We start from the raw sequence: 24,419 nt of genomic DNA, 5'->3' as shown, positions 1-24,419 counted from the left end.
GTACGAAGTGAGTTCAAGGTTAGCCTGGGTTATGCAGGGAGATCCTGCTTCAAGACAAAAACATATAAACAATAGGTAGGAAAGTAGGTGGCAAGTGTACAGGGTGGGCCGTATCCAGGCAGAAGGGTCAAGAGTTTGTGCTTTGAGGCTTCAGAAGTTCTTGCCAAATCCTAATTTCCTAACCTGGCTTCTCCTTGTGTGTCCCTTCTTTTATCTTTAAAATTTGGATAGCTGGGGGTCCAAAGAGATGGCTCAGCGGTAAAGAATACACACTGGTCTATAGGACCTGAGTTTGGTTCCCAGAGCCCACGTCAGTTGGTTCACAACCACCTGTAACTCCACCTCCAGAGGTGTCTCACGGCCTGCTCTGGCCTCCTTGGCATCTGCATTCATGTGCGCACACACCCCCTCCTCCACAGACACACAATAAAAATAAATAAAATAAATATTTTTAAAATTTGTATTTTAAACCTAATTATAAAAGCGTTTGAAAAATAATTATCTTTTTAAACTCAGAAAATAAAATATTGAAAGAGTGGTAACTGAGCATGGTGGCTTACACCTGTAATCTCAGTGCATAGGAAGCCAAAGCAGGAGGATTGCATCAAGTTTCAAGCCAGCCTGAGTTCCACAGCGAATTCCAGGCCAGCCTGGCCTATAGAGGGAGACCTCGTTTCAAAACACTAAACGAGAGTGAAGGCACCACTGTAGTGACCCCAAGGACTAACCACAGGGCTCATTTCATCATCTCGTGTGCTCTCGCGGGCCATTCGCGGCTTCAGACACTGTCTGTGTACCACAGTTCCCAGCTTTGCCACTGTCTCTCCTCTGAACTTGACATTTCTGCTTGCTCTTCCAGTGGGCGTGTCAAACACATGTCCACCCCGCTCCCCAGCCCACCTAATCCTGTCCGGCCGTCTTCTCACCTGTTCTTCCAATTGCTGGACTCAAACCTTGAGCCATGCTCTGCTCCCGGACGCTTCCTGAGACGTAAGGAACGCACGGGGCACAGATCGTCAATGTACAATTCGTTAGGTCTGACCTGTGGCCCACAGCCTGTCCGGCCCCGACGGATGGTCTCCAGTACTTCCCGCTTCTCCAGTTCCTTTATAGCCAATCTCCATGGTTACTGACACACTCTCCATGAAAAGTAGCCACTAGGTCTGATTTCTACCTCCCTCAGCTAGTTTAACATGCCTCAGAATGTCATATAAGTGGAAGGTCAGGGGTTTTGTTTGTTTTTGTTTTTCAACCTGGCTTCTATCATTCAGCATGAAGTCCTTTCAGTTCATTGCCCGGTAGTATTAGTAAAAACACTAATTTTGTTCCCATTCTGTGAAATTATTCTTTTTTGTACTTACTTATTTTGTTTTTACATCCTGACCAGTCTTCCCTCCCTCCTCTCTTCCCAGTCCCACCCTCCATCTCCCCTCTTCCTTCCCATCCATTCCTTCTCCCTTTCTTTTCAGAAAAGGGCAGGGCTCCCATGGATATCAACCAGCCATGCATATCAAGCTGCAGTGAGACTAGGTACCTCTTCTAGTAAGGCTGGACAAGGCACCCTGGAAGGAGGAAAGGGTCCCCAAAGCAGGCAATTGAATCAGAAACAGCCCCTGTTCCATGTGAGGAGTCACACAAAAAAACCAAGCGACCCAACTGTAACATACATGCAGAGTACCTTACACAACTGTAACGTACATGCAGAGTACCTTACACAACTGTAACGTACATGCAGAGTACCTTACACAACTGTAACACACATGCAGAGTACCTTACACAACTGTAACGTACATGCAGAGTACCTTGGCCAGTCCCGTGCAGGCTCCCTGGGGGTCAGTTCGGTCTCTGTGAGCCTCCGTGAGCCCAGGTTAGTTGGTTCTGTGGATGTTCTTGTGATGCCCTTGACCCCTCTGGCCTGCGAAGTTATTCCTAACTGGTTTCTTTCTTGTACATCCCACATCTGCTTTCCTAGCAGGTCTGCCAAATGTAACCTCAATCTAGATGTTTCCACACAAATGGCTGTCCAACTCGTCCAAGTCAAAGCGCTGCTTTCTAGCTCCTCCTCCTGCTTCCTTTATTGACTTCCTTCAGCTGGTTTTCATACATTGCTTCCCACCTCTCTCTCTCGTATTAGACTGGCCACTCTAGTCTGTAAGTCTGTCAAACTCTGCCCATCCCAGAGCTTTCACAGAGGCTTACATGCTTCTCATCACGTGTCTGCTTGTCACCTGTGCTGACTGGTTTCCTGTCACCTGTGCTGACTGGTTTCCTGTCAACCTGACACCAGCTGGAGACAAATTTAGGAAGAGGGATTTTCAATGGAGAAAACATCTCTGTAAGATTTGCCTGGACACAAGCCTGCGGCGCATTTTCTTGATTACAGATTGATGTAGAAATCAACCCATTGAGGGTGGTGCCTTGCCTGGGCAGGTGGTCCTAGGTGTTATAAAGTGGAGGCTGAGCAAGCCATAGGAAACACGTCAGTAAGCCGCTTTCCTCCATGGCTTCTGCTTCAGTTCCTGCCTCCAGATTCCTGTCCTGTTTCAGTTCCTGCCCTGATTTCCCTCAGTGATAGGCTGTCACCTAGGAGAGTAAGCAAAAGAAACCCTTTTCTCCCAAAGTTGCTTTCGGTCATAGTGTTTTATCACAGCAATAATGACCCGGAGACATCATCTTAAAGGGCTGTTTTGAAAACCAGGGATTTTTTTTTCCACAGAGAAACCATCTCCACTCAGCCTGTATACAGTGTGAGGCATTTACTTCCCCTTCTATGCTTGTCCCTGTCTGCATTATAACATTAAACGTTTCAAAACGACTGTGGGCATTTGTATGCACATGTGTACAAGGATACATACGGGTATGCGTGAGCATGCAGATAAATATAAGTACATGTGCATGTGTGGATAGAAATGCATGTGTGTGTTTGTATGTGTATGCATACAAGCATATGAGGGTGTGTGTGTATGAGGGGGAGCGGTTGCTTCTTTCTCAGCTCCATGGAGGCACATGAAAATCTGCTTGCTTTATTCCTGTGCACTCCACACCATGCAGTCACACGTTTGCCCTGAGAGACTAAACGCAGAGACAGTGACTCTCTTCTTTCTCCTACCTCCTCACCGCAGAGAGGGAAGCATCATTGTGGGCTATGAAGTAACCGGCTCCAGTAGCACAGCTGAGCTCCTGTCTGCCCTGGAGCAGGTGGCAGAAGAGGCACTGGCGGCCCTGAAAAGGCGGTTCCCGGTTGAAGACGGCTCCCTCCGAGTGTTCGGGAAAGGTAAAGCCGGGCTTCTTCTTTGGTTCAGTCTTTTGCTGTCCTGGGACTGCAGATGCCTAGTTCCAAGAGAATCGCTCTAAAACCCACTTCCAGGAGAAACTGGCAGGTTGCCCTCCGCCCCCACACGACTCAACCCCAGCTGACTCTCTGCAGTTACTAATTGGAGATCTGAGCATCTCAGATAAATATCCTGGAACACTGACCTCACTACAGGCTGTGATAGGCGTGACTCAGCACCGCTTTGCCGGTACACACGCTGGAAAAGCCTTGGAGCTAAGAGTGGTTTTAAATCATCATTCAAAGACCCAGGGAAAATGCACATACCCTCCTCTCTCTACGTGTTTAAAAATCCCGTCTTAGTTCATTTCCTCTTACCGAGGTAAAATGCCTTGATGAAAGCAACTTGGGGGAGACAGGGTTTATTTGCCTCATAATTCCAGGTTATAAGTCAACTTTGCGGGGAAGTCGAGGCAGCAGGAACTGAAACAGCTAGTCATGGTCACATCAAAGTCCAAGATCCAGCCCATAAAATGGTGACCCTCACATTCAGAGCGAGACCTCTTACCTCAGCTAAGAAAATCCATTGCAAGCCTACCCCCTCACCATCCCAATCTAGACAAGCCCTCCCTGAGACTTCCCTCCCAGGTAATTCTACATTATATCAAGTTGATGTTGATGATTAAAACAAACCATCACACATTTTCCTCCTTCCTTTCCCTTCCCTTCCCTTCCCTTCCCTTCCCTTCCCTTCCCTTCCCTTCCCTTCCCTTCCCTTCCCTTCCCTTCCCTCCTTCCCTTCCCTTCCCTTCCCTTCCCCCTTCCCTTCCCCTCCCCTCCCCTCCCCTCCCCTCCCCTCCCCTCCCCTCCCCTCCCCTCCTCTCTCCATCCCTCCCCTTTCTTCCACCCTCTTCTATTTCTTGGAAGACAGTCTCTCTCTCTCTCTGTAGCCCAGACTGGCTTCCGATTCTCAAGTCCCCACCCCAGCCTTCTGATTCCCGGGATTATAGGTGTGCACCAGTATGCCGAATATTTTTTTAAAAAAAATTAATTAGACCCAGAACAATCAAGCACATTTATGGGATGATAATGTACTACTTTTGAGAGCTGCTGATATTATGTAATGATGTAATTAGCACGTCTATCACATCAAACATTTATGATTTCCTTGCAATGCAAACAGTCAACAAATGCTTTCCAGCTATTTTGATATGCGGTACACCGCAGCCCCTGAAAAGGAGGATTCTTGTGACTTGTGGCATAATGGATGAATCTAGATAACATTAGGTTAAATGCAATAAACCAGATACAGAAAGATCCGTACTGTATGACCTCACTCCTGTTATGGAGTCCAAAAGAATCTGTTGGTTTCACAGAAGCTGAGAAATGGCATGCGGTCCTCAGAGACTGTAGGGAGTAGGCAAAGTGGGGAGTAATGGAGGGGTGGGTCTACAAGAAATATAAGATGCAGAACAGGAAGTGTGCAGGCAGTGATAAATGTTGGGTATTCATTTTACTTTTGAAATTTAGCCTTAGGAGTCTCCAGCCTCTGTCAGCGTCTGTCAACGCGTTCACCCAGCAAATGCTTACTATCTGATATGTCAGACACAAAACAGAACACTGAAGAAATCAAAATTCCAGGCCTTAAAAACCTGGCTTCCAATAGTGCCATCTCCTGGTGCCAGCCGTAGGAGAACATACTATTAAGGGTCATTGGTGATGGTAGTAAAATCAGCTTTGAAATAGGTAAATGGCAGGAAGAAGCACGTCCTGGCGACAGTCACCCACCTTCCAGTTGCGTTATTACTCTTTGTTCTAGCAAAGATTATCAAGTATTTTCTCCCTCCCACACATGCTTGTGTGAACGACATGTGTATGCATGCAAGTACATTTGCATGTGTATGGGCACAAGTATGTGTGGGTGCATGTGTTGCACGTGGAGGCCCAAGGTTGATGTTGGGGTGTCTTCTTCAGTTGCTTTTCACCTTGTTAACCTGGTGCGGTCTCTTACTGAATGTGGAGCTTGTAGTTTCCAGCTAATGTGGCTGGCCAGACAGATCTGGGAATTCCCTCCTTATGTCTCTTGAATGCTGATAGGACACAGGTGGGTTGCCATGCCCACTTTACTTTCGTGTGAGCTCCGAGGCTCTGAACTCTTGATGCCCATGCTTGCATAGCAGGTGCTCAACACATTGAGCCATCTCCCCTGCCTGCTAGGATTTTTCTCAAGGGATTGCATCCAGCCTTGTTTTCACGTAGCACTAACCGGTCAACAGCCCAATATGGACAACATTTATGGCATTGGTCAGCTACCTGGAAGGAGGAGCCATCCTCGAACAAGAGGCACGAGGAAGAAGGAAGGGGAATGAGGATGGACATCAGCAATGCACCCGTACTTCCTCATTTTCCCGGGTTTCAAATCTGCAAAGATAGCTTCTACATTGCTTAAACCATGCAATTTTTGTCATCGTTGTTGTTGTTGTTGAGTGCTAGAATGTTCTGTAGTCATTTCTTCCCGTGTCTGTTATTTTTCAGTCCAGTGTAACAGCGTCTCCTTTGGATTCGGGTCTGAGGATGACGAATATACTCTACCCTGTAGCAGCGGCTTCCTTGGAAACATCACCGTCAGATGCCGGCACTCTGGGTGGCAGGTCACCAAGGAGTACTGCGTGCTCTCTCAGCTAGCAGAACTGGAGAAGGTGACACCTTTTTAGGAACTTGGCAGTTTGACTTTCACAGTGGGCATCACCCAGAGAGTGTGGCTCGGTAGAGGGTCAAATGTGACTGTTTATATCTTTAGGCAGAGTGCAAAAACATGCAGGTTCTGCCGGGCCTTGGACCAGGGCTCGTGAGCGTGACAGGCAGAGTCAGAAAATGCCTGAGTTGATGGCTTTGTCTTAGTAGGGTGAAGTCCTTCAAGGCTGACAGATATGATAGATGCTAAAACATCAGTTAAGCTAGCTAGACTTGGAAATCCAAGAGGCCTTGGAATTGAAAATTGGGGGGAAGCTTGAGTTAGGGCAATATACTTAATGTAAGAGAGGTTGTACAAATATCTCCTGTTGGAATAGTGAGTAGGTTGGATGGGAGGGTGACCCATACAATAGGCCTTGCATTTAAACATAAACATAAATATAATAAAAATGGAAATGTAAATATTCAGGAAACAAATGACCAAGCAGTCAGTGGTCCATTTGGTTACAATGATAGTGAACTAGAAACAGGGTTGCTTGCTTCCTATTCCAGTGCTGTGGCTTCCATTCTAGCTTTGCATTGAAAACAAAGAAAGAAAAAGAAAAGAAAAGAGAAGGAAGATGGTCAGGAACACAGGAACACAGGGAAAATGTCTTCTAGATTGGCTCAGACATTGCTCTTGTAGCGAACCTCCATTTTGGGTAGCGCTTCCATCCCAGTCAGCAGCCTTTCTCTCAGGATAGAGAACAACAAAGAGGGCTAACTATCAAAGCATCCTGGGGCAGTTGCCAGTCCCTTCCGCACTCTGTGTTCCTCATCTATAAACTGAGCAGTTGGCCACCGAAGTCTACTCTTGCCCTGACCTTCCTTGCCCCAGTTCTGACACGGCAATAGTTAGAACTTATTCGTCCTTGATGTGCGGGCCCACTGAGAGCAGTACAGGCAGCTGAGATGTGCAAGGAGGCTGTGTGGGATCTGGGATTCTGGTCAACTTGTCCTGATGGAAGCAAACAACGCTCCTGCTGGCTACTCTTGCTATCCTGGCACAGCAGAAGTAGATGGGCCTGAAAGGAAGAGGTGACACTCTAAACCCAGCAACGCAGTGGGGATGGACCAAATCCAGTAGTCATATTGGCACATGTGCCCATCTCTCTGCTCACTCTTTACAGGAAGCACAGATTGGGCCCTGGCAGAGCTCGGTACTGGCAGTACCACTTTTAGCTGAGTACTCCTTGCCAAGTCACCAAAATCTCAGTCATTATCCATCTTCCTATAACTGAGATGGTGATGTATTTGAAAATGTTTTTCAAAGAAATTTTTCATGATCCAGCTTCCTTAGCACTAAAATATCAATGACACTACTTCCTCTAAAGAGTATTTAAGAGGCTCAATCACCACATTCCTACTAAGCGTTATTAAGTATTTGGCCCTAGATCTAGAATATAGGAATCCCTGAACCACAGCTATTTTTGTTGCCGCTCCTGTAGAGTTACCTGCCGATACACTGCGCTGTTCTGCAGCCAAGATGTCCCATTTAAGTCTAACGCTGGACAAGCATTTCTGGGTTTCCCTCCTAGAGCATAATCTTTCTTTCTTCTTTTTAAGAATTTCAGTATGATGTCAGGCAATGTCACAGAGGCAGACGTGTCATCTCTGGTGCAAAACCTTTCTGCCATCGTTCAGCAAAGCCCGTCCACCACGGCTGGGAATCTGGCTTCTGTGGTGTCGCTCCTGAGGAGCGTGTCATCCCTGTCGCTGGAGAACTCTTTAACAGTGTCTAATCTGACCCTGCAGGTACGACATTTCTACACTATTTATTTAGCGTACTTTGAGGACAGGTCTTACAATGTAGCTTTGGCTGGCCTGACACGCAATACACAGGCCTCGCTAGCCTTGTACTCCTGAAAAGCATCCTGGTTTCACCTTCCTAGTGCTTGGACTGTAGGCCTATTTTACTACACCCAGGTGGGAGGTCGCATTTCAAATGGTACGTCTTGTAGGAAGCGTATTAAAAGCCTGGATGATGGATGATGGGGAAACTCAAGAACAATAGGGAAGCCATGGAGCAGTCCCCATGTGAGTTTCTTTGGCATTTCCACAGTATACAATGAACTCCGGATCAATAGACTCAATTCAGATCTGCCCATGAACAGGCTGCTTGGGAAGGTTCAGGCTTAGCGGACAGGGTAAACTTCTGCACTGTTGAACATGGGCATTAATATTTCAATTCTTCCCTCCCCAGATCCCATAGTAGGGATTGAACCTAGGGCCCAATGCTTGCTACACCCCCAGTCCTTGATGTATGTAATCTATAGTTTTTCCCTGTGACTGTGAATTCTGACCTTAGCAGTGTATAATTTCAGAACTTCTTTCTCTTGGCTGCTTTAGTTTAGATATTTAAACTATACATGATAATATTTGGTCACCATAAGAATGGCTGTGCAGTTAATTTGTTTTGTTCAATAGAGTCTCACTGGGGATACAAACCACACTTAAGTGTGAGCCCCGTATGCTTACAGGTTCGTGGAGTATATGTTATGGTCTCCCGTTTTGCATTTTTCTGAGATTTCTGTGTGCACGCGCGAATGTGTGTACACCTACGTCCTTATATGTTTCTTATGCTTTTTCTTTGTTTTTTGTTTGTTTTGTCTTAGTCTGAATTATTTGTTTTTATTTGATCTTACTTTATCTTATTGTTATTATTTAGATGCTTGTTTGTTTTCTGATGAGAGAGAGAAAAAAGGGTGTGAATTTGGGTGGAAGTGGAGGTGGGGGAAACTGGGAGGGGAAAGGCAACAGAATGTTTTATAAAAAATTTTCAGTAAAAACAAAATAGAAAAGGAGAAAAGGAGAATAGCAGTGCCTGGTGGCACAGAACTGTAATTCCAGCACTTGAGAGGCTGACGCAGGAGGACTGTGGATTTGAGGCCGAATATGAGTAAGGGCTCTCGGGGTCTGAGTCATCTCCCCAGCCAACAATTCAACACTGAGCTGGTTTTGAAGCTTGCTGTTGATATGCTGAAGCAGTAAACAACACCAAAAACCCATGAATTAAAATCTGAGCATCTATATCGTGAATTTACAAACCTTTCCCATTTTTTCTTTCTTTTTTTTTTTTTTTGATTGAAAATAGATGTTTTCATACACTGTGTCTTGATTGCAGCCCCTTTCCTCCTCTGCTCCAACCAGTTCCTCCCACCTCTTCTCCTGTCTGGATTTTCCCTGTTTTGGTCTCTCATCAGAAAAGAGCAGGGCTCTCACGGATAGTAATAAAATAAAGTAGATGTGATAAAACAAAAGCATATTCTAACGTTAATGAAAGCAGCAAAGTGGGGGAGCTGTTGGAAGTCACGTGCCTGTTTTTGTGCTGTAGCATGTTCACCAGGGCCATCATGTCTCTCCATGTAGCGTGTTCACCAGGGAAGTCATGTCTCCCTAAGTAGCATATTTACCAGGGCAGTCATGTGTCCCCATGTAGCATGTTCACCAGGGCAGGCATCTCTCCCCATGTAGCGTGTTCACCAGGGAAGTCATGTCTCCCTAAGTAGCATATTTACCAGGGCAGGCATCTCTCCCCATGTAGTATGTTCACCAGTGCAAGCATTTTTCCCCATGTAGCATGTTCACCAGGGTGGTCATCTCTCCGCATGTAACACGTTCACCAGGGCGATCGTCTCTCCCCATGAAGTATGTTCACCCTCAGCCATCTCCTCTCCCCATGTAGCATGTTTACCCGTTCTCCCTCCATCTTAGGGATAAAGATAAAGGAACCCACATTGTGTACAATGCCTGTTCCTCCATGCTAAAGAAAAGTCCTACTGTGAGTGCAGAGTACTTGGGTAACCACTCTGGACCCAACTTAAAAAAGTCATTTTATTTGTGGTGTTTGTGGGGCGGGGCATACACCATAGTGTGTGTATGGAGACCAGAGGACTATCTGTGGAAGTTTGTGCTCTCCTTTAATCCTGCGGGTTTGGGAATTGAACACAGGTCACCAGGATTGACAGCCGACAGACCCCCTGCCCACTGAGGTGGTATCTTACCACTTTGACCTGAGTTTCTTTACCCAAGCACTTCTACTGTATTGAGTGATGGAGCTGCAGTAATAAGAATTAAGAGTTTTACTGTGATCCTCAGCTCACCAATTCTACGATTATTTCCCCTTAATAAGAGCAACCGTCCACTCTCAGCTCTCCAGTCTCAGGAGACCTAAACTGACTTAGACTCTCATGTTTCAGAATGTCATCAACATAGCCGATCACATCCTGGATTCGGCCTCCATAGCTAGCTGGACGATTTTATCCCAAGAAGACAGGAGCACCAGCTCCCAGCTGCTGGAGGCTCTGGAAATCACCAGCATTCTGGTACCTCCCAGTGATCTGCCTCTTCATTTTTCTCGACCATTCATCGACTGGAAAGGGATTCCAGTGACCCAGATCCAAAGCACACAAGGTTACAACTATCAGATGGAAATGAGACAGCAAAATGCCCCTCAGCCCATCCAAGGTCACGTGCTTATCAAACCAGACCAATTCCAGAGACCCCATCCAAAGGCTATTATCAGCATGGCCTCCTTGACCCTTGGGAGCATTCTACCCATTACCCACAAAGGAAGTGTACAGATCAACGGGCCCGTGATATCCACTCTGATCCAAAACTATGCCATCAGTGAAATTTTCCTGAACCTTTCCAAGATCAAGGGAAACCTGAGCCAGCCTCACTGTGTGTTTTGGGATTTTAGTCACTTGCAGTGGAGCGACGCCGGCTGCCAGCTCGTTACCGACGCTGTAGACACAGTCCTGTGCCGGTGTACGCACCTGACGGCCTTCTCCATGCTCATGTCGCCCCTTGTGCCCTCCTCGGTGGTCCCCGTGGTGAAATGGATCACGTACATAGGACTGGGCATCTCCATTGCGAGTCTAATCTTATGCCTGCTCATCGAGGTTCTGTTTTGGAAGCAAACCAAGAAAAGCCCAACCTCCTACACACGCCACGTTTGCCTGGTGAACACCGCCCTGTCCCTCTTCATCGCTGATGTCTGGTTTCTCGTTGCTGCCAGCGTGGACCCCGCCGCCAGCGCGTCTGGCATCTGTGTAGCCGCGGTCTTCTTCACCCACCTCTTCTACCTCGCTTTGTTCTTCTGGATGCTTGCGCTCGGCATCCTGCTGGCTTACCGCCTCGTCTTCGTGTTCCATCACCTAGCTATGCCCACCATGATGGCTATAGGGTTCTGCCTGGGCTATGGGTGCCCTCTCCTTATATCCATCATCACCGTTGCAGTCACCCAGCCTAGCAACAGCTACCGAAGGAACAACGTGTGTTGGCTCAACTGGTCGGACGAGAGCAAACCTCTCTTGGCGTTCGTTGTTCCTGCGTTGACTATTGTGGCTGTGAACTTGGCTGTGGTGCTGCTGGTCCTGAGGAAACTCTGGAGGCCAGCGGTTGGAGACAGACTGAGTCGGGACGACAAGGTCATCGCCATCCGCATGGGAAAGAGCCTCCTCGTTCTGACCCCGCTGCTAGGGCTCACCTGGGGCTTCGGGATAGGAACAATGGTGGACAGCCAGAACCTGGCTTGGCACATTCTTTTTGCTTTACTTAATGCTTTCCAGGTAAGAACAATAAGAATGTTGTATTATGCACTCTTGCATAATAGGCTTTCTGTAACCCAATAATAGGGTTCTCTGCTTATGCAGCAAGCCAGATCAAGCCGAATTGAAAAGGAAAAAGAACGGGTTTATTTGAGCAAATCAACTCCTGGGTGAGTTTTCCAGCCCCAGATCTCGAGGCAGGAGAAGTCACACGTGTGAACTAAAGCAGGAAGGTTATACAGGTGCGGGGTGATGGCATGTCCACCACAAGCTAAGTTTGTGCCCAATGACCAAAAGCTGAATGCTTTAGGTGGGGACTTGGGTGGCTTCAGGGGAGAAGCAACTGCCGCCACCAGGAATGGGGGAACTGGGCTTTTGGTGCCTGTTCTTTGTTGGCGATTCAGTGAGAGGGTTTGGAGGAAGAGAGAGAGAGAGATGAGGCTTCTCAGACCATGCAGGTGCAAGCTGGAGGTTCCAATCAAACACTATCATATTCGTAGGGAGATAGAGTTGGTGGATGAAGATGATCTCATCTCCTCGGCTCTAACACAAAGTGCGTGGAAACAGAGAGAAGATAAACCCATCCATTCTCCCCAGCAGCTCATGTCGTACCAAAGCAGAATTCTGAACTTTCCCAGTAACCCATGGCAGAGCTTAAACCTATTAGAGTTCACATAACTCATCTCTGTTGGGGTTGACTCGGTCCTCATCCTCTCATAGAAATCTCTGACAACGCAGAGAAAGAGAATAACTCATAAGTACCTGTTGGCCTTGACTGATACAAGGCAAGTCCTGAGAATTTAATAAACAGAGGCCAACAATCCGACACCAACAGCCAGAGTTTGTAAATGACACTTTCGTGGAACATAACTATGTCCATTAACATACATAGGGCCTATGGCTCTTTTCTCTCAATAGCAGAGGACCTGAAACAGAAGGTATGCATCTTACAAAGCCCCTAAGACTTACAAGATAGTCTTTATCCCCCCACACCCTAAAACAAACTTGCTGATCCTTACTACTAAGGATGGCATTTATATTCCATAGTCAGAGAGTGTTCAGAATCAATGAGAAGAATAATCCTTAGGTTTTGATGCACTTGGAGAAAGTCTCCAGCCGTGGTTTATTGCAGGTAAGGCTGGACCACCTGGGGCAATGACTCAGGGAAATGCGAGTCTTACTTTCAGGTTCTTTTCTCTCGTATATCAACTGTGTGCTTAATCTCCCCATCCCTCAGTTCCCTCAGCTGCCGAGCAAGGACCACGGTTCTGCTTATAGCACAATTCTGAGAATTAGGAGCGTAAATCAGCAGCTGACACAGTGCCGCAGACTCAGTAAATGCTTTGAGAGTCCCCTAGAGGTGATGCACCAGGCAACACAGCAGTCAATGTGCAAGCGGTGATGTAGTCACAGAGAGCATGCTCCGGATGGTGACAGGGCTTGAGAGCCCTAGGAAGCGCAGGCTTGGGAGTGGCGAGCTGTTTGGCAAGCACAGTTGAAAGGTTCTCTGAAGGAGAGGAAGAAAACTTTTGCCAAGACTTGCTAAGAGACATGCTTGAAGAGCAGGTCTCTCTCTCATAGAGACCTTGCTCCTCCTTCTGGGCATAGAGATGCTGGTGCCATCATACGTAGGTGATAAATGCTTACTAAATGCTTGGTCTAAAGAAAGACTAAGATAACAGCAGTCACTGGGGCTTTGAATAACACCATAGTGGAGGATAAAGTTCCACGGGAGTTTACACCTTCATTCATTCAATTCTTTGCACATTAACATACTCATGGCAAAGCATCTGTGAGCACTTTGGGATGTGCCGGGCACCGTAGAGCTCACGCTATTCTTGCCGTCCAGAAGCCTATAGCCCAGCAGGAGGGCAGAGAAGAAAACAAGCTCAAGCTGGGCATATAGTGCATGCCTATAACCCTAGAGCTTACATGCCTGCAACTCGGAGGGGGGGGGGTAGAGGCAGAAGAATCACAACTTAGAGGCCAGCCTGGGCTACATAGTAAGTACCAGTCTAGCCTGGGTTATAGAATTTGGCCTTACCTTCCAAAGGAGAAAAAAAAATGACATTAGAATATAAGTTATCAAACAGGGTGATAAATTTGGGCCTTATAATATATAGATTACTTCTTGTCTGGAAAAGCAAACACAATATAATACCTATGATTTACTCTTTGCTTTGGTTGTTAAAGGGATTTTTCATCTTCTGTTTTGGAATTCTCTTGGATAATAAGGTATGTGGATATTCATTTTTCCCTTCATTCACTATTGCAGGCATATTTAAAAACTCCCCTTCAGTTCCAAGGCCTTTGTCATATACATTATGGGTTCTTAGGTAATAAATTCTATAACTTCACGAAAGGCAGAATCATCCAGGAGACAAGGGACATAAGCCATCCTTGCTGATGAAGCATATAGATTCATTAACAAATACACATCACAGTAGAGTGGGGGGAGGAGAGAGATAGAGAATAAGGGAGGGAGGGAGATGGAGGGAAGAGAGGAAGGGGAGAGAGGGGGAGGGGAGAAAGAGACTAGGGAGGCAGTGGGAAAGAGAGAGGAGGAGGGAGAAGGGGAGAGAGGGGAGAATAAGGGAGAAAGGGGGAGAGAGGGAGGGAGGGAGGTGAGGAAGGGAGAGAGAGAGAGAGAGGCTTTTTACATTTGTTTTTCTAAGCCTGGTGTGGTGAGTACATATCTATAATCCTATTAACTCAGATGTCTGAGGCAGGAGGATTGCCAGTTTCAAGCCAGTTTGTGGCACACAGAGAGTTACAGACCAGCTAGAGCAGTGAGATTCTGCCCCAAAAGCAGGCAGGAAAATCTCTTTCTAACTTAAGTTATGCTCTGGCTATGGATCAAGGGTCAAACTGCTTTCTAAGGGGATTAATTCTCTTTTGTGCCTTGACTTCCTTTGCCCATTTATTTAAAATATGTGGAAAGGATACAGCATCCACATTTCCAGGCTGTTGAATGCTCAGTGGTTTCTCACATTAAACAAAATTCCCAACAAAGGACTATTAGTCTTAGTGAAAGATAAATAGAAACAGATTGTAAAGAACTCTATCTCTCCATTTTTCCTCTTAAGCAGCAAGCAGTTACGTTAAGAGGCAATGGCAGGAATTGATGTTTTAGTGAGAACACAAAAAATTTTATTATTGGGGCTGGAGTTGCTCTTTCAGAGGACCCAGGTGTGGCTCCCAACACTCATATGACGACTTAACAGCCACCTATACCTCCCATTCCAGGGGAACAGATGTTTCTTCTGGCCTCCATAGGCACTGGGCATACACATGGTGTACAGACATACATGCCAAAAAACACTCATACACACAAACGAAGCACGATTAGTAAAAACTCAGGGAGAGAAACTGGGGTTCACCCTGAAGATCTGAAAAGCAAAGCAAACAGCCACTGCTTACCTGAACCTCAGTCCGAAAATGGTGATCCTGCCTCCAGGAATCTCAGAATGAGACTTCGGCTGAGAGCTGTCTCCTCCCATCTCACTAGGGCTGGGATTAAAGACATGCACCATTAGGATTAAAAGCATGCACACTCAGTTTCTATGGTAACTAGTATGGCTACTGGGATTGAAGGTGTGTTACCACTGCCTGGTCTATAAGGTTGTACTCTCTGATCTTCAGTCAAATTCTGTTTATTAAAATACAAATGAAATGCCACTACACCTAAATCAATAAATAACACTAAAAATAGAAAAGATTTTCTTGTAAACCCATTTGCCGTATATTACCACCTGTTTACAGACAGGCAGTTTTCTAAAGATTGTAAAGATTGTCGCATTCCTACCAGATGCATGTCAGGAAACCCTTCCCTCCATGCATAGACTTCACCCCAGCAGCGATTGCCAGATGTTCATGCATTCCTACATTAGATACTGTTGCTTCACGTTCGATTCCTGTCTCGCATCTAAGGAGCAAGGTTGTAAGAGCTGTCTACTGTGTATTTGTGCTAACGGTCTAGAAGTGTTTCTTAGAAGCAATGTTGCTAATTACCAGCTTCAAAGGGTACTGTTTTCCTAGCTCGCTGATGCCTGATCATCTGTCATTTTTCTTGCTTTATGCCCTGACAGCTGCGGCAACTTCTGTCGGACAAGTTGACTCCATTAAGTTCCTGGAAGCAAACATCAAAGGTAATGAATGACCTTCAACTCCGAGGCATGAAGTCCCAGCTTTGTGTTTTCCCCTCTGTTGTTTGTGGCTAGCTCACTTCTGTGCAAGGCCCTTATTTTTCTGGCATTTTTATTTGGTATGGTGCCCAGCCAGGGCTGACGGATAGATAGAGATCTACAAAAGCCAGGAGGGCCTGGGTAAACGCATAGGAAGGCTTGAAACCTGTGAGATTTCTGGTACTGTGTCAGGGCTGCTGGAGATTAGCTCTGTGCTGCCCCCAGCCACTGGTGTGGCCAGAGAGTTCAGAGACGCTGTCAGCTCTGTTTTAAGGTGGTATTCTTCACACAGAATACAGAAAAGACTCATAGGGCGGGGCAGTAAGAAGCAGGGTTGGAATTTATTGAGAAAATGTGCGAAGGCAGATTTAAGCCTGGGCATGAAGAAAGGGGAGGGAGGGCTAGGAGATGAAAGTGGTACACAGGGGAGCAGCTTCTCAAAAAAGCCACACGTAGCATCTTAGCATGTTTGCAGCCTGCTGCCACGCCCCTGACATGATATGACGATAATGGACTAGCCCGTGAAACTGTGAGCAAGCAGCCATTCAATGTTTCCCTTGAGAAAAATCACCTTGGCATTATGAAATGAAAACAAAAGCAAAATAACAGGCTGGGGAGGCAGCTCAGTGGTTAGGAGCCCTTGCTATTCTTTCTGAGTTTGGTCCCTAGCACCCACAGGAGGCGCCTCATAACCATCTGCAGCTCCAGCTCCGAGAGATCTGACACATTCTTCTGGCCTTTGTGCACACCCACGCGCATGTGGCGTATTCACATGCGCACAACCAAAACAGTAGAATAAAGCACAGTTCACTGAGGAAGCCATCATAGGATGAAGTCCTTGGTCTCCATTTTCTGGTAGAAACCGCTGCTATGGATGTAAGGAGCCTAGCCCATCCTGGTCACTGTGCTTTGACTTGGACCCCGGGGGCTATAGGTGTGAGGAAAGTATCATAGTGGCTGAAAGAGGTTCATCCAGTCTGTGATTTCAATAGTATGTGTTGAACTTAAATTGCCGGGACCAGAAGGTGTGAACTAATGTCCTTAAGTAGTCTTAGGAAAAGGAGGAAGTTACAGGAAAGAATACTTACCAGTGAATAAAATGCGGCAGGGCACTCCCTACCCTTCAGAGCAGGAAGCTGGTGTTTTCCTTCTTGAAAACTTAATACAGAAAAACATCCTCAAGTGAAAAGAAAAAAATAGAAGCACAGGCTCAAATGCCTGGCAGCATTTCTCCCTGGCATGCCAGGTGCTCACTAGACAATGATCACCACTGAGCGAGGGCCTGTTTCTTCTGCATCCATGGCCCCTCCTTATTTTGATTCAATCCAGGTGGTTAAAAATTAGATATTTTTGGTTATCTGGTTAAATGAGTGTCCTTCCTCCACTTCTGGTTTCTGTGATAGACTATCAGAGAAAAAACAAGGAAGGGTTTGTTTGGCTCACTCTCCTACGTCATTTGTTACAGTGCAGTCAAGGTGGCAGGAGCCCAAAGCAGCTAGCCTGCAGTCAGGAGCAAGGGAGGGGAGAGGAGGAGGAGGAGGAGGAGGAGAGAGAAAGAGAGAGAGAGAGAGAGAGAGAGAGAGAGAGAGAGAGAGAGAGAGAGAGAGAACAGGAGCGCTCAGCTCACCTTGTCACTCCTGCACAGCTCAGGATGCGTCACTAATATTTTCCCACACCGGCACACCTCTGTGTCAATCTAAGGTAGATAACTATTGAGATTCCCTTTCCAGGTGACCCTGGCTACGTCACGTCAATAATTAAAACTAGCCCACACAGTGGTTGTCTCTTGCTCTGTCTGAGGTAATTCGAATGAAAAATTAAAAACCCCAAGTACCCAGAGTATGGATTATTAGAAAGTGAAGCAGAGATAGGGGCTAGGAAAAAAAAATGGCTCGGTGGTTAAGATCTCATTAAGGTCTTGCAGAGAACCCAGGTTCAGTTCCCAGCCTCCCCGCACAGGTGGTTCACAAAGGGCTCCAGCTCCAGGGAGTTCAGTGACACCTGTCGGCCTCTGTGAGCATTGCACTCTTATTCCCCTACACACAGCCATACTCATGTAGGCAGCATTGGGAGCAATAGCAATAGCGTAAAATCAGGAGCTTGTGAGAGACAGGAATACAAGAAAGCAAGGGGCAAAGTATAAACCCAGAACCAAAAGCAGTGGGCTCGTTAAACTCGTGGGATTTGGAAAGCAACTGAGTGAAGACAATGGGAGCAAGAGGAGACCCAGGGAGACAGATTGACAAGCAAAATAAAGACAGCAAGAGTGGCCTCTTCTTGACTCGAGGACTGCCTGAAAGAGGGGACCTGAGCAGCAGGTCCAGGTGGGGGTAGGATGCTGAGAGTTCACCGAGAGAGGGAGAAGAGGTGATGAGGGAGGGATCTACAGAAGGACATAAGATAAGATAAGAAAGACATGGCAGAAAGGACGGAAGAGGAAGCCAACGATGTTCTCAGCAAGGACCATCTACTCTGTGTTCTGCAGAGGCTGCTTGCAGACGGGTGTTGCTGAACTTGTGTCTCCCTTCTTAGCTTAGCGTCCATGTCCTATGGAATGAAAGCGGGAATGGAAAGGATTTCTTCCTGTATTCCTAATGCTTGGAACAGTGTGCAGCAAGCCAATGCTCTCAGTATGAGAGAATGATGAATAAATATTAACAAATGGGAAAATCTAAACACTATTCTCCTTCCTAAAAGTGCTTGTCTTTGCTCGAATCATTTTGTTTCAGCTTAATGGCTCAGTCTTAATTTTTAAAACATATTCATTTTTATTGTATGCATATGACTGTCTTGACGACATGTATGTAAGTATGTACACTGTGTATATGCTTGATGCTCACCGAGGCCGTGGTCCCCTGGTACTGAAGATACAAATCCTTGGAAGCCATCGTGTGGGCACTAGGAACTGAACCCCGGTTCCTGGAGAGCAAGCAGCAAGTGTTGCCAACTGTTGCACCCTCCTTCCAGACCTGTGATTCGGTCTCTAAATTATCACAGTCTCCAGTGTCTGTCTACCCACGTGCAATGGATTACTCACAGAACTAAATGCTAAGTTGTACAAGAGTAAGGCAGAGCTGTACCCGGTGCGAGGTTTACAACCAAGAGTAGCTTCTTCAGTCCTGGTGGCAAAGGCACAAACAAATGAAGTATATACGTGGCTGGGAGAAGGGTAATATTTCCTTCCAAGCCACTTCCTAGCTGGTTCCTGGAACTGTAAGGGTACAGAAACACAGTTCGTTTGGAAATGAACTCGGTCATTTCCTACACTTTAAAAGGCAGATGGAGGAAGAAATGAGTGACTGTCCCATCTCCTTTAAAATAGAACCATAGCCTATGCAATGGAATTAGAGGTTGTTAGTGACATCAAGGGTCAGGAGACAAAGCATTGGAGACAGGCAGAGTTGATTAAGGAATAATACAAGGCACTCTCGGGCATGATCACGGAGGAGGGCAAGGGAGATCGCTGTGGAGGACCACAGTCTTCTGGGGTGAGAATAGGCAAGAGACAGAGAGACCACTGTGGAAGAAGACACCCTCATAAGGTAAGGATGGACAATGTCCAGAGAGACCATGATGTCGGGCTTACCAGTTTGAGGGCTAAGTTGTGTATAAGAGCCAACGGGACCGCTGTGCCAGCCTGTATGCTTAGGTAGCCTTTATACCCTTCCGTAAAGTCACTGGGACTGATAGCTTCCTGGCTTGGTATTTTCCTATCCAAGGATTGCAACAGGTAAGAAGAGCGAAGTAGTCATACGGTGACGGTGCATGCTTTTAATCCCAGTACTTGGGTGGGGGAGGGGCAGAGGCAGGTGAATCTCTGTGAGTTCGAGGCCAGCCTGGCCTACAAAGCGAGTTCCGGGACAGGCTCCAAAGCGACACAGAGAAACCCCGTTTTGAAATAAATAAATAAATAAATAAAGGATTTATAACCAGGCTTCCTGTTTGGTGGTAACTTTAAGATATTCTGGTTTCCCATGAGGCCATGCTTTCACCCATAGTCAAAGCAGAATTAAGAGTCTACTCTTTGATTGTGTGGAAGTGCATGTCTTTAATCTCACCCCACAACTCAAGAGGCAGAGGCAGTATGCTCTCTATGAGTTTCAGGCTAGTCAGAGCTACAGTGGGACCCTGCCTCAAGAACCAAACCAAACCAAACCAAAATAACACCACCAAACACCAATGTCATGCAGTAGAGCAGATTAAAAGATGTTAAAGAAGCCGGGTGTGGTGGCCATACCTTTCTTCTCAGCACTCAGAGGCAGAGGCAGGTGGATCTCTTTGAGTTCGAGTCCAGCCTGGTCTACAGAGTGAGTTCCAGGGCAGCTAAGACTGTTAAACAGAGAAAATCTGTCCCCTAAAACAAAAACAACCAACCAAACAACTAACCAAACAAAACCCAAAAAACAAAAACAAAAGGGGTTAAATAAAAAATTGAAATAAGTGTATAAAAATGCCTGTGTTTTACCAAGGGGCAGTATCTTCCCTTGATAAGCCAAAATAAAGCTACCTCCACCTTATCCTTAGTTTAGTCTATAGCTGTCTTTAAAATTTTTGTTTTTGTTTCTTTCTTTTTTTTTTTTTTGAGTCAGGGTTTTTCTGTGTAGCAGCTCTGGCTGTCCTGGAACTCACTCTGTAGACCAGGCTGGACTCGAACTCAAAGAGATCCACCTGCCTCTGGCTCCCTGAGTGCTGGGATTAAAGACATGCGCCATCACCCTCGGTTATATTTAAAACGTTAAAGACTAGTGATTGTAATGTTTTTTTTCCCTTCTAAGTGTGATTCCTTAAATTACTGTGCCAGCAGGAATATAGGGCATGGGTTCCCAAACTGCATTATAAAGGCTTATAAAGGAGGAAGCAAACCAGAATGACCTTCAAGTCTTCTGATTTCTGACGAGTTACCCATCATAAACTCCTTTTCTCTTGTGCAGCAAAACTCCTCGGATATAGTTACCAAGTCTAAAGGCTTAAAGCCGTTCAGCGTATTGCAACACAAAGGTGAGTTACAGTACAGCCAAAGACTGTAAAAGGTAAGAAGAGAGACTTTCAGTATGCAGAGAATCTGACAGTAACTATTAAAAGATGACAGCACCACATGGCCATATTTCTGGGTTGTGCTCAGGACTGATAAAGCAATTCTGGGAATTTGAAATTCATAGACATGTACACACAATACAACATACACACACAACACACACATACACACACTAAACATACCACACACACCACACACACATAACATACACACACAACACACACAAAAAACATACATACACAAAACATACTATACTACACACAACATACAGCACACACCACATATAACACACAACACACACAAAACATACACACACAAAACATACCACATACAACATACAGCACACACACTATATATAACACACAACACACACACATAACATACACACACAACACACACAAAAAATATACACACACAAAGCATACCACACACAACATACAGCACACACATACCACATAGAACACACACCACACACCACATAGAACACACACCACACACCACATAGAACACACACACAACATACACACACAAGACACACACAATACACACACGCACACACCTGCAGCTTTGATTATCAAGACCCTAGGGTTGAGGAGTATGCTTAGACCAGCCCCAGCTAACCCCTTGCCTCTGCCAGCTGCTGAGCAGACGGCTTGGGAGGATGGGCTTATGTTTAATGATGGACAACTATTATTTTCTAAACTGACCTGGGGGAGGGAGGCGTGACCCCTCGTGAGGTTGAGAAAGTACTATTTCCACCTGAATTCCTACACTGATGTCTACTGGACATGTAAACATTGAGGGGTCTCTGTGCTCTTGGAAGAAGAAGTAGCAGAGATATATTGTGTTGTAGCCATCTAAGTTGGAGCCATACTTAAAAGCTTCAGTCCCATTTTACAGTGAATTATAACAACATCATTATTAAATACATTTAGAGTCTCATCAAAACTATTTATATTCTAGCTATGGAGTGTTTAGTTCTAACTGGGACATCTGTATTATATCTTCTCCTCTAAAAGCTCAGGGGTCATCGTGGGAGAGGAGGCAGAATGATTGTGAGAACTGATGTAGTGGGTATCTATCCCAAAACAGTGTTTGCTGGACAGGCAGGGTCATTGCACACATAAAACCACAGTGTCTGTGACTGCACGCACATGAGCTACACAGGATCAATGCAGCCAGCTTTCAGCATCCATGGAGAAGGGGTTTATGGGAATCCCTAGCTGAAGAGCCAGCTTTTCTTAAAGGTGTGGTCATTGAAAGTTTGTCTCTATTTGTTACTTTTCTATTTCTGTGACAAAATATCATGACCAAAGAAAAGTACAGAAGAGTTTATTTGGGGCTTGTGGGTCCAGAGGGTTAGAGTCCATGATGGTAGAGAGGAGACAGCGGGTGGCAGGAACTGGATGCTCATGTCTTAAACCACAACCAGGAAGCAGAGAGAGAGAGAGAGAGAGAGTAAATTAGAAAATTAGAAATGACATGAATCCTTAAATTCTCAAAGTTCATCCCACCCAGTGACACACTTCCTCCTATAAGGCCACACCTCCTCATCCTTCCCAAACAGCACCACTGACCGGGGACCAAGTGTTCACATGCCAGGGCCTATGGGGTTACGTTCTCACTCAAATGTCCACACTGCGCATGTCCAGTAGATGGCGCTACAGCTCTGCACATGCAGAGCGTGCATAATGAGCTCAGTGGATTTACAAACAGAGCACTTAACACTGGTAGGGAAAATTGGAGGATGGGGACAAACGGGAGGATGGGATTGGGGAGGATTTGCTCAACATTCATTATTTGCAGGAATGAATTTCTCAAAACAGTAAAATGGTTTTAAAAAACAGAAAAAAAAGTACTTAAATTCCAGACACAGTTCAAGTGTTGGAAAAAGTGCCTACCCCAGCCAGCCCCTTGCTTCCTGTTTTCACTGCCTCCGACCGGACAGACCACTTTGAACTTCATCTCTCCTCGGTGGGAGTGGGGTGGGCGGGGGCAGAGACAGACAGACAACTTCCAGGGCTTTTTCCTGCAGACTGCACACTGTATTGAAGTCTATGCTATCTCATTTTCCAGCAGTAACTGAAAACCGTGGTATTTTCATCTCTTGGGCTAGAGAGCAGGCAAATGCAGGCTCTTATGGTAGCAGTGGAGGGCTGTCCCTCCCAACCAAGCAGGCATCGGATGCAGTTTTCCTAAGTGCATTCCCGGAATCAATCCAGGCTTTCAGACAGGCCGTAGGCTTATTGTCACCTTTATAGTAGAATCAGGAATAGCAGCAATGATGTCCCTTGTCTTCTTTTCCCCCCTCAGGCGCGTATGCCCTTTCTCACACTGGAGATTCGTCCAATGAGATCACATTAACCCAGTTTCTATCAACGGAATAAAGATCAACGGAGTCGTAATCAAGGACGAGATCTTCAGAGCCACCTGGCGGAGAAGACACGCAGGGAATCAGAGGAGATTTTGTGGCTTAGGAGCCTGAGGACAAAAGTGGTCACGCTGGGGCTGGAGAGATGGACCAGTGGTTACGAGTACTTGTTCTTGCAGAGGACCTGGACTCAGTTCCGTCACCCACCTGGGGGACCTCAACCATCTCTTCCAGGGGATCTGCTGCCCTCTTCTGACTTCTGTGAGCACTGCATACATGTGGTGCAGAAACATCCATGCAAGCAAAATATTCATACACGAAATAAATAAACCTTTTTAAAAAACAGCAAAAAACCAAGTGACTCCAGTGGTTCAACCCTGGCTCCTTTATCCCAAATTAAACAGAGATGAGATTAATTACTAAATGGGCTAAGAAGTATCTCACATTGTTGATCCAGAAGACAGGACAGTGACCGAAAAAGCCCCTGACCATTTTCTCCAGCTGTGAGGGAAAATAGAAACACCAGTAATACAACACCATGCATTTACTAGACTACCTGAGCAAACAATCCAAGCCTCACTCCAGGTGCAGTGCATAATTCGACTCATCCTGAACCGTAGGCAAGCAAGATGGTCTGTAGAAAGAGAGCAGATCTGTTGTCTTAGGGGTCAGGTGGTGAGTTATACAGACTAGGGAAGGAGCTTATGCATGTCTTAATTGTAATAATGACCTGTCCTTGTAACCACCCATCAAAACATGCTGCACACCACATGCCGACAATACATGGAGTTCATTGTCAAGAAGGGTTTTAAAGGCAAAAAGATGGGCTAGGTACAGGGCAGAGCAGTGAAGTTGGCTCAAACTCAATTTAGGAAAAGATCATGAGCTAGGTGGCGGTGGCACACAACTTTAATCCCAGGATCAGGAGGCAGAAGCAGGAGGATCCCTAAGTTCGAGGCCAGACTGGTCTACAGAACAAGTTCCAGGACAGCCAGGGCTACACAGATGTACCTACACAGAGATACCCTGCCTTAAAAAAAACAAACCAAACTAAATTTAAAAAAAAAGAAAGAGAAACATAAAGGGAAGAGGGATGGAAGTAGGAAGGAACAGAGAGAGAGAGAAAGAAAAAAAGAAGAAAGAAAGAAAGAAAGAAAGAAGAAAAATAAGAAAGAAAGAGGATTCACATGATCAAGAAAGAAAGCTGGTTCTCACAGGTTGTCTGTTTTCTGAACTCCACACACTGACCATGGCATACGTATGAGTGTGTGCA

At 46.0% G+C, this 24,419-nt stretch overlaps 1 protein-coding gene across 4 annotated transcripts in view; it reads left to right on the top strand.

The window, feature by feature from the left end:
• The window catches only part of Adgrf1 (adhesion G protein-coupled receptor F1), a 48,652-nt gene extending 25,153 nt beyond the window's left edge, over nt 1-23,499 (top strand). For all 4 annotated transcript variants that reach the window (XM_087897995.1, XM_087897994.1, XM_087897993.1 and 1 more), the window contains 8 exons: nt 3,123-3,274; nt 5,807-5,970; nt 7,571-7,759; nt 10,204-11,577; nt 13,750-13,791; nt 15,645-15,704; nt 20,672-20,738; nt 23,089-23,499. In XM_087897995.1, coding sequence (XP_087754121.1) covers nt 3,123-3,274; nt 5,807-5,970; nt 7,571-7,759; nt 10,204-11,577; nt 13,750-13,791; nt 15,645-15,704; nt 20,672-20,738; nt 23,089-23,162 — 2,122 coding nt within the window. In that variant the 3' untranslated portion in view covers nt 23,163-23,499. The remainder of the gene's footprint in view (nt 1-3,122; nt 3,275-5,806; nt 5,971-7,570; nt 7,760-10,203; nt 11,578-13,749; nt 13,792-15,644; nt 15,705-20,671; nt 20,739-23,088) is intronic.
• Nucleotides 23,500-24,419: the final 920 nt, after the last annotated feature.

This window comes from Myodes glareolus, chromosome 18 (genome assembly GCF_982192425.1).
Source record: "Myodes glareolus chromosome 18, mMyoGla1.1, whole genome shotgun sequence".
In the NCBI taxonomy this organism is placed as follows: Eukaryota; Metazoa; Chordata; class Mammalia; order Rodentia; family Cricetidae; genus Myodes; species Myodes glareolus.
This window is presented reverse-complemented; position numbering and strand designations above follow the sequence as displayed.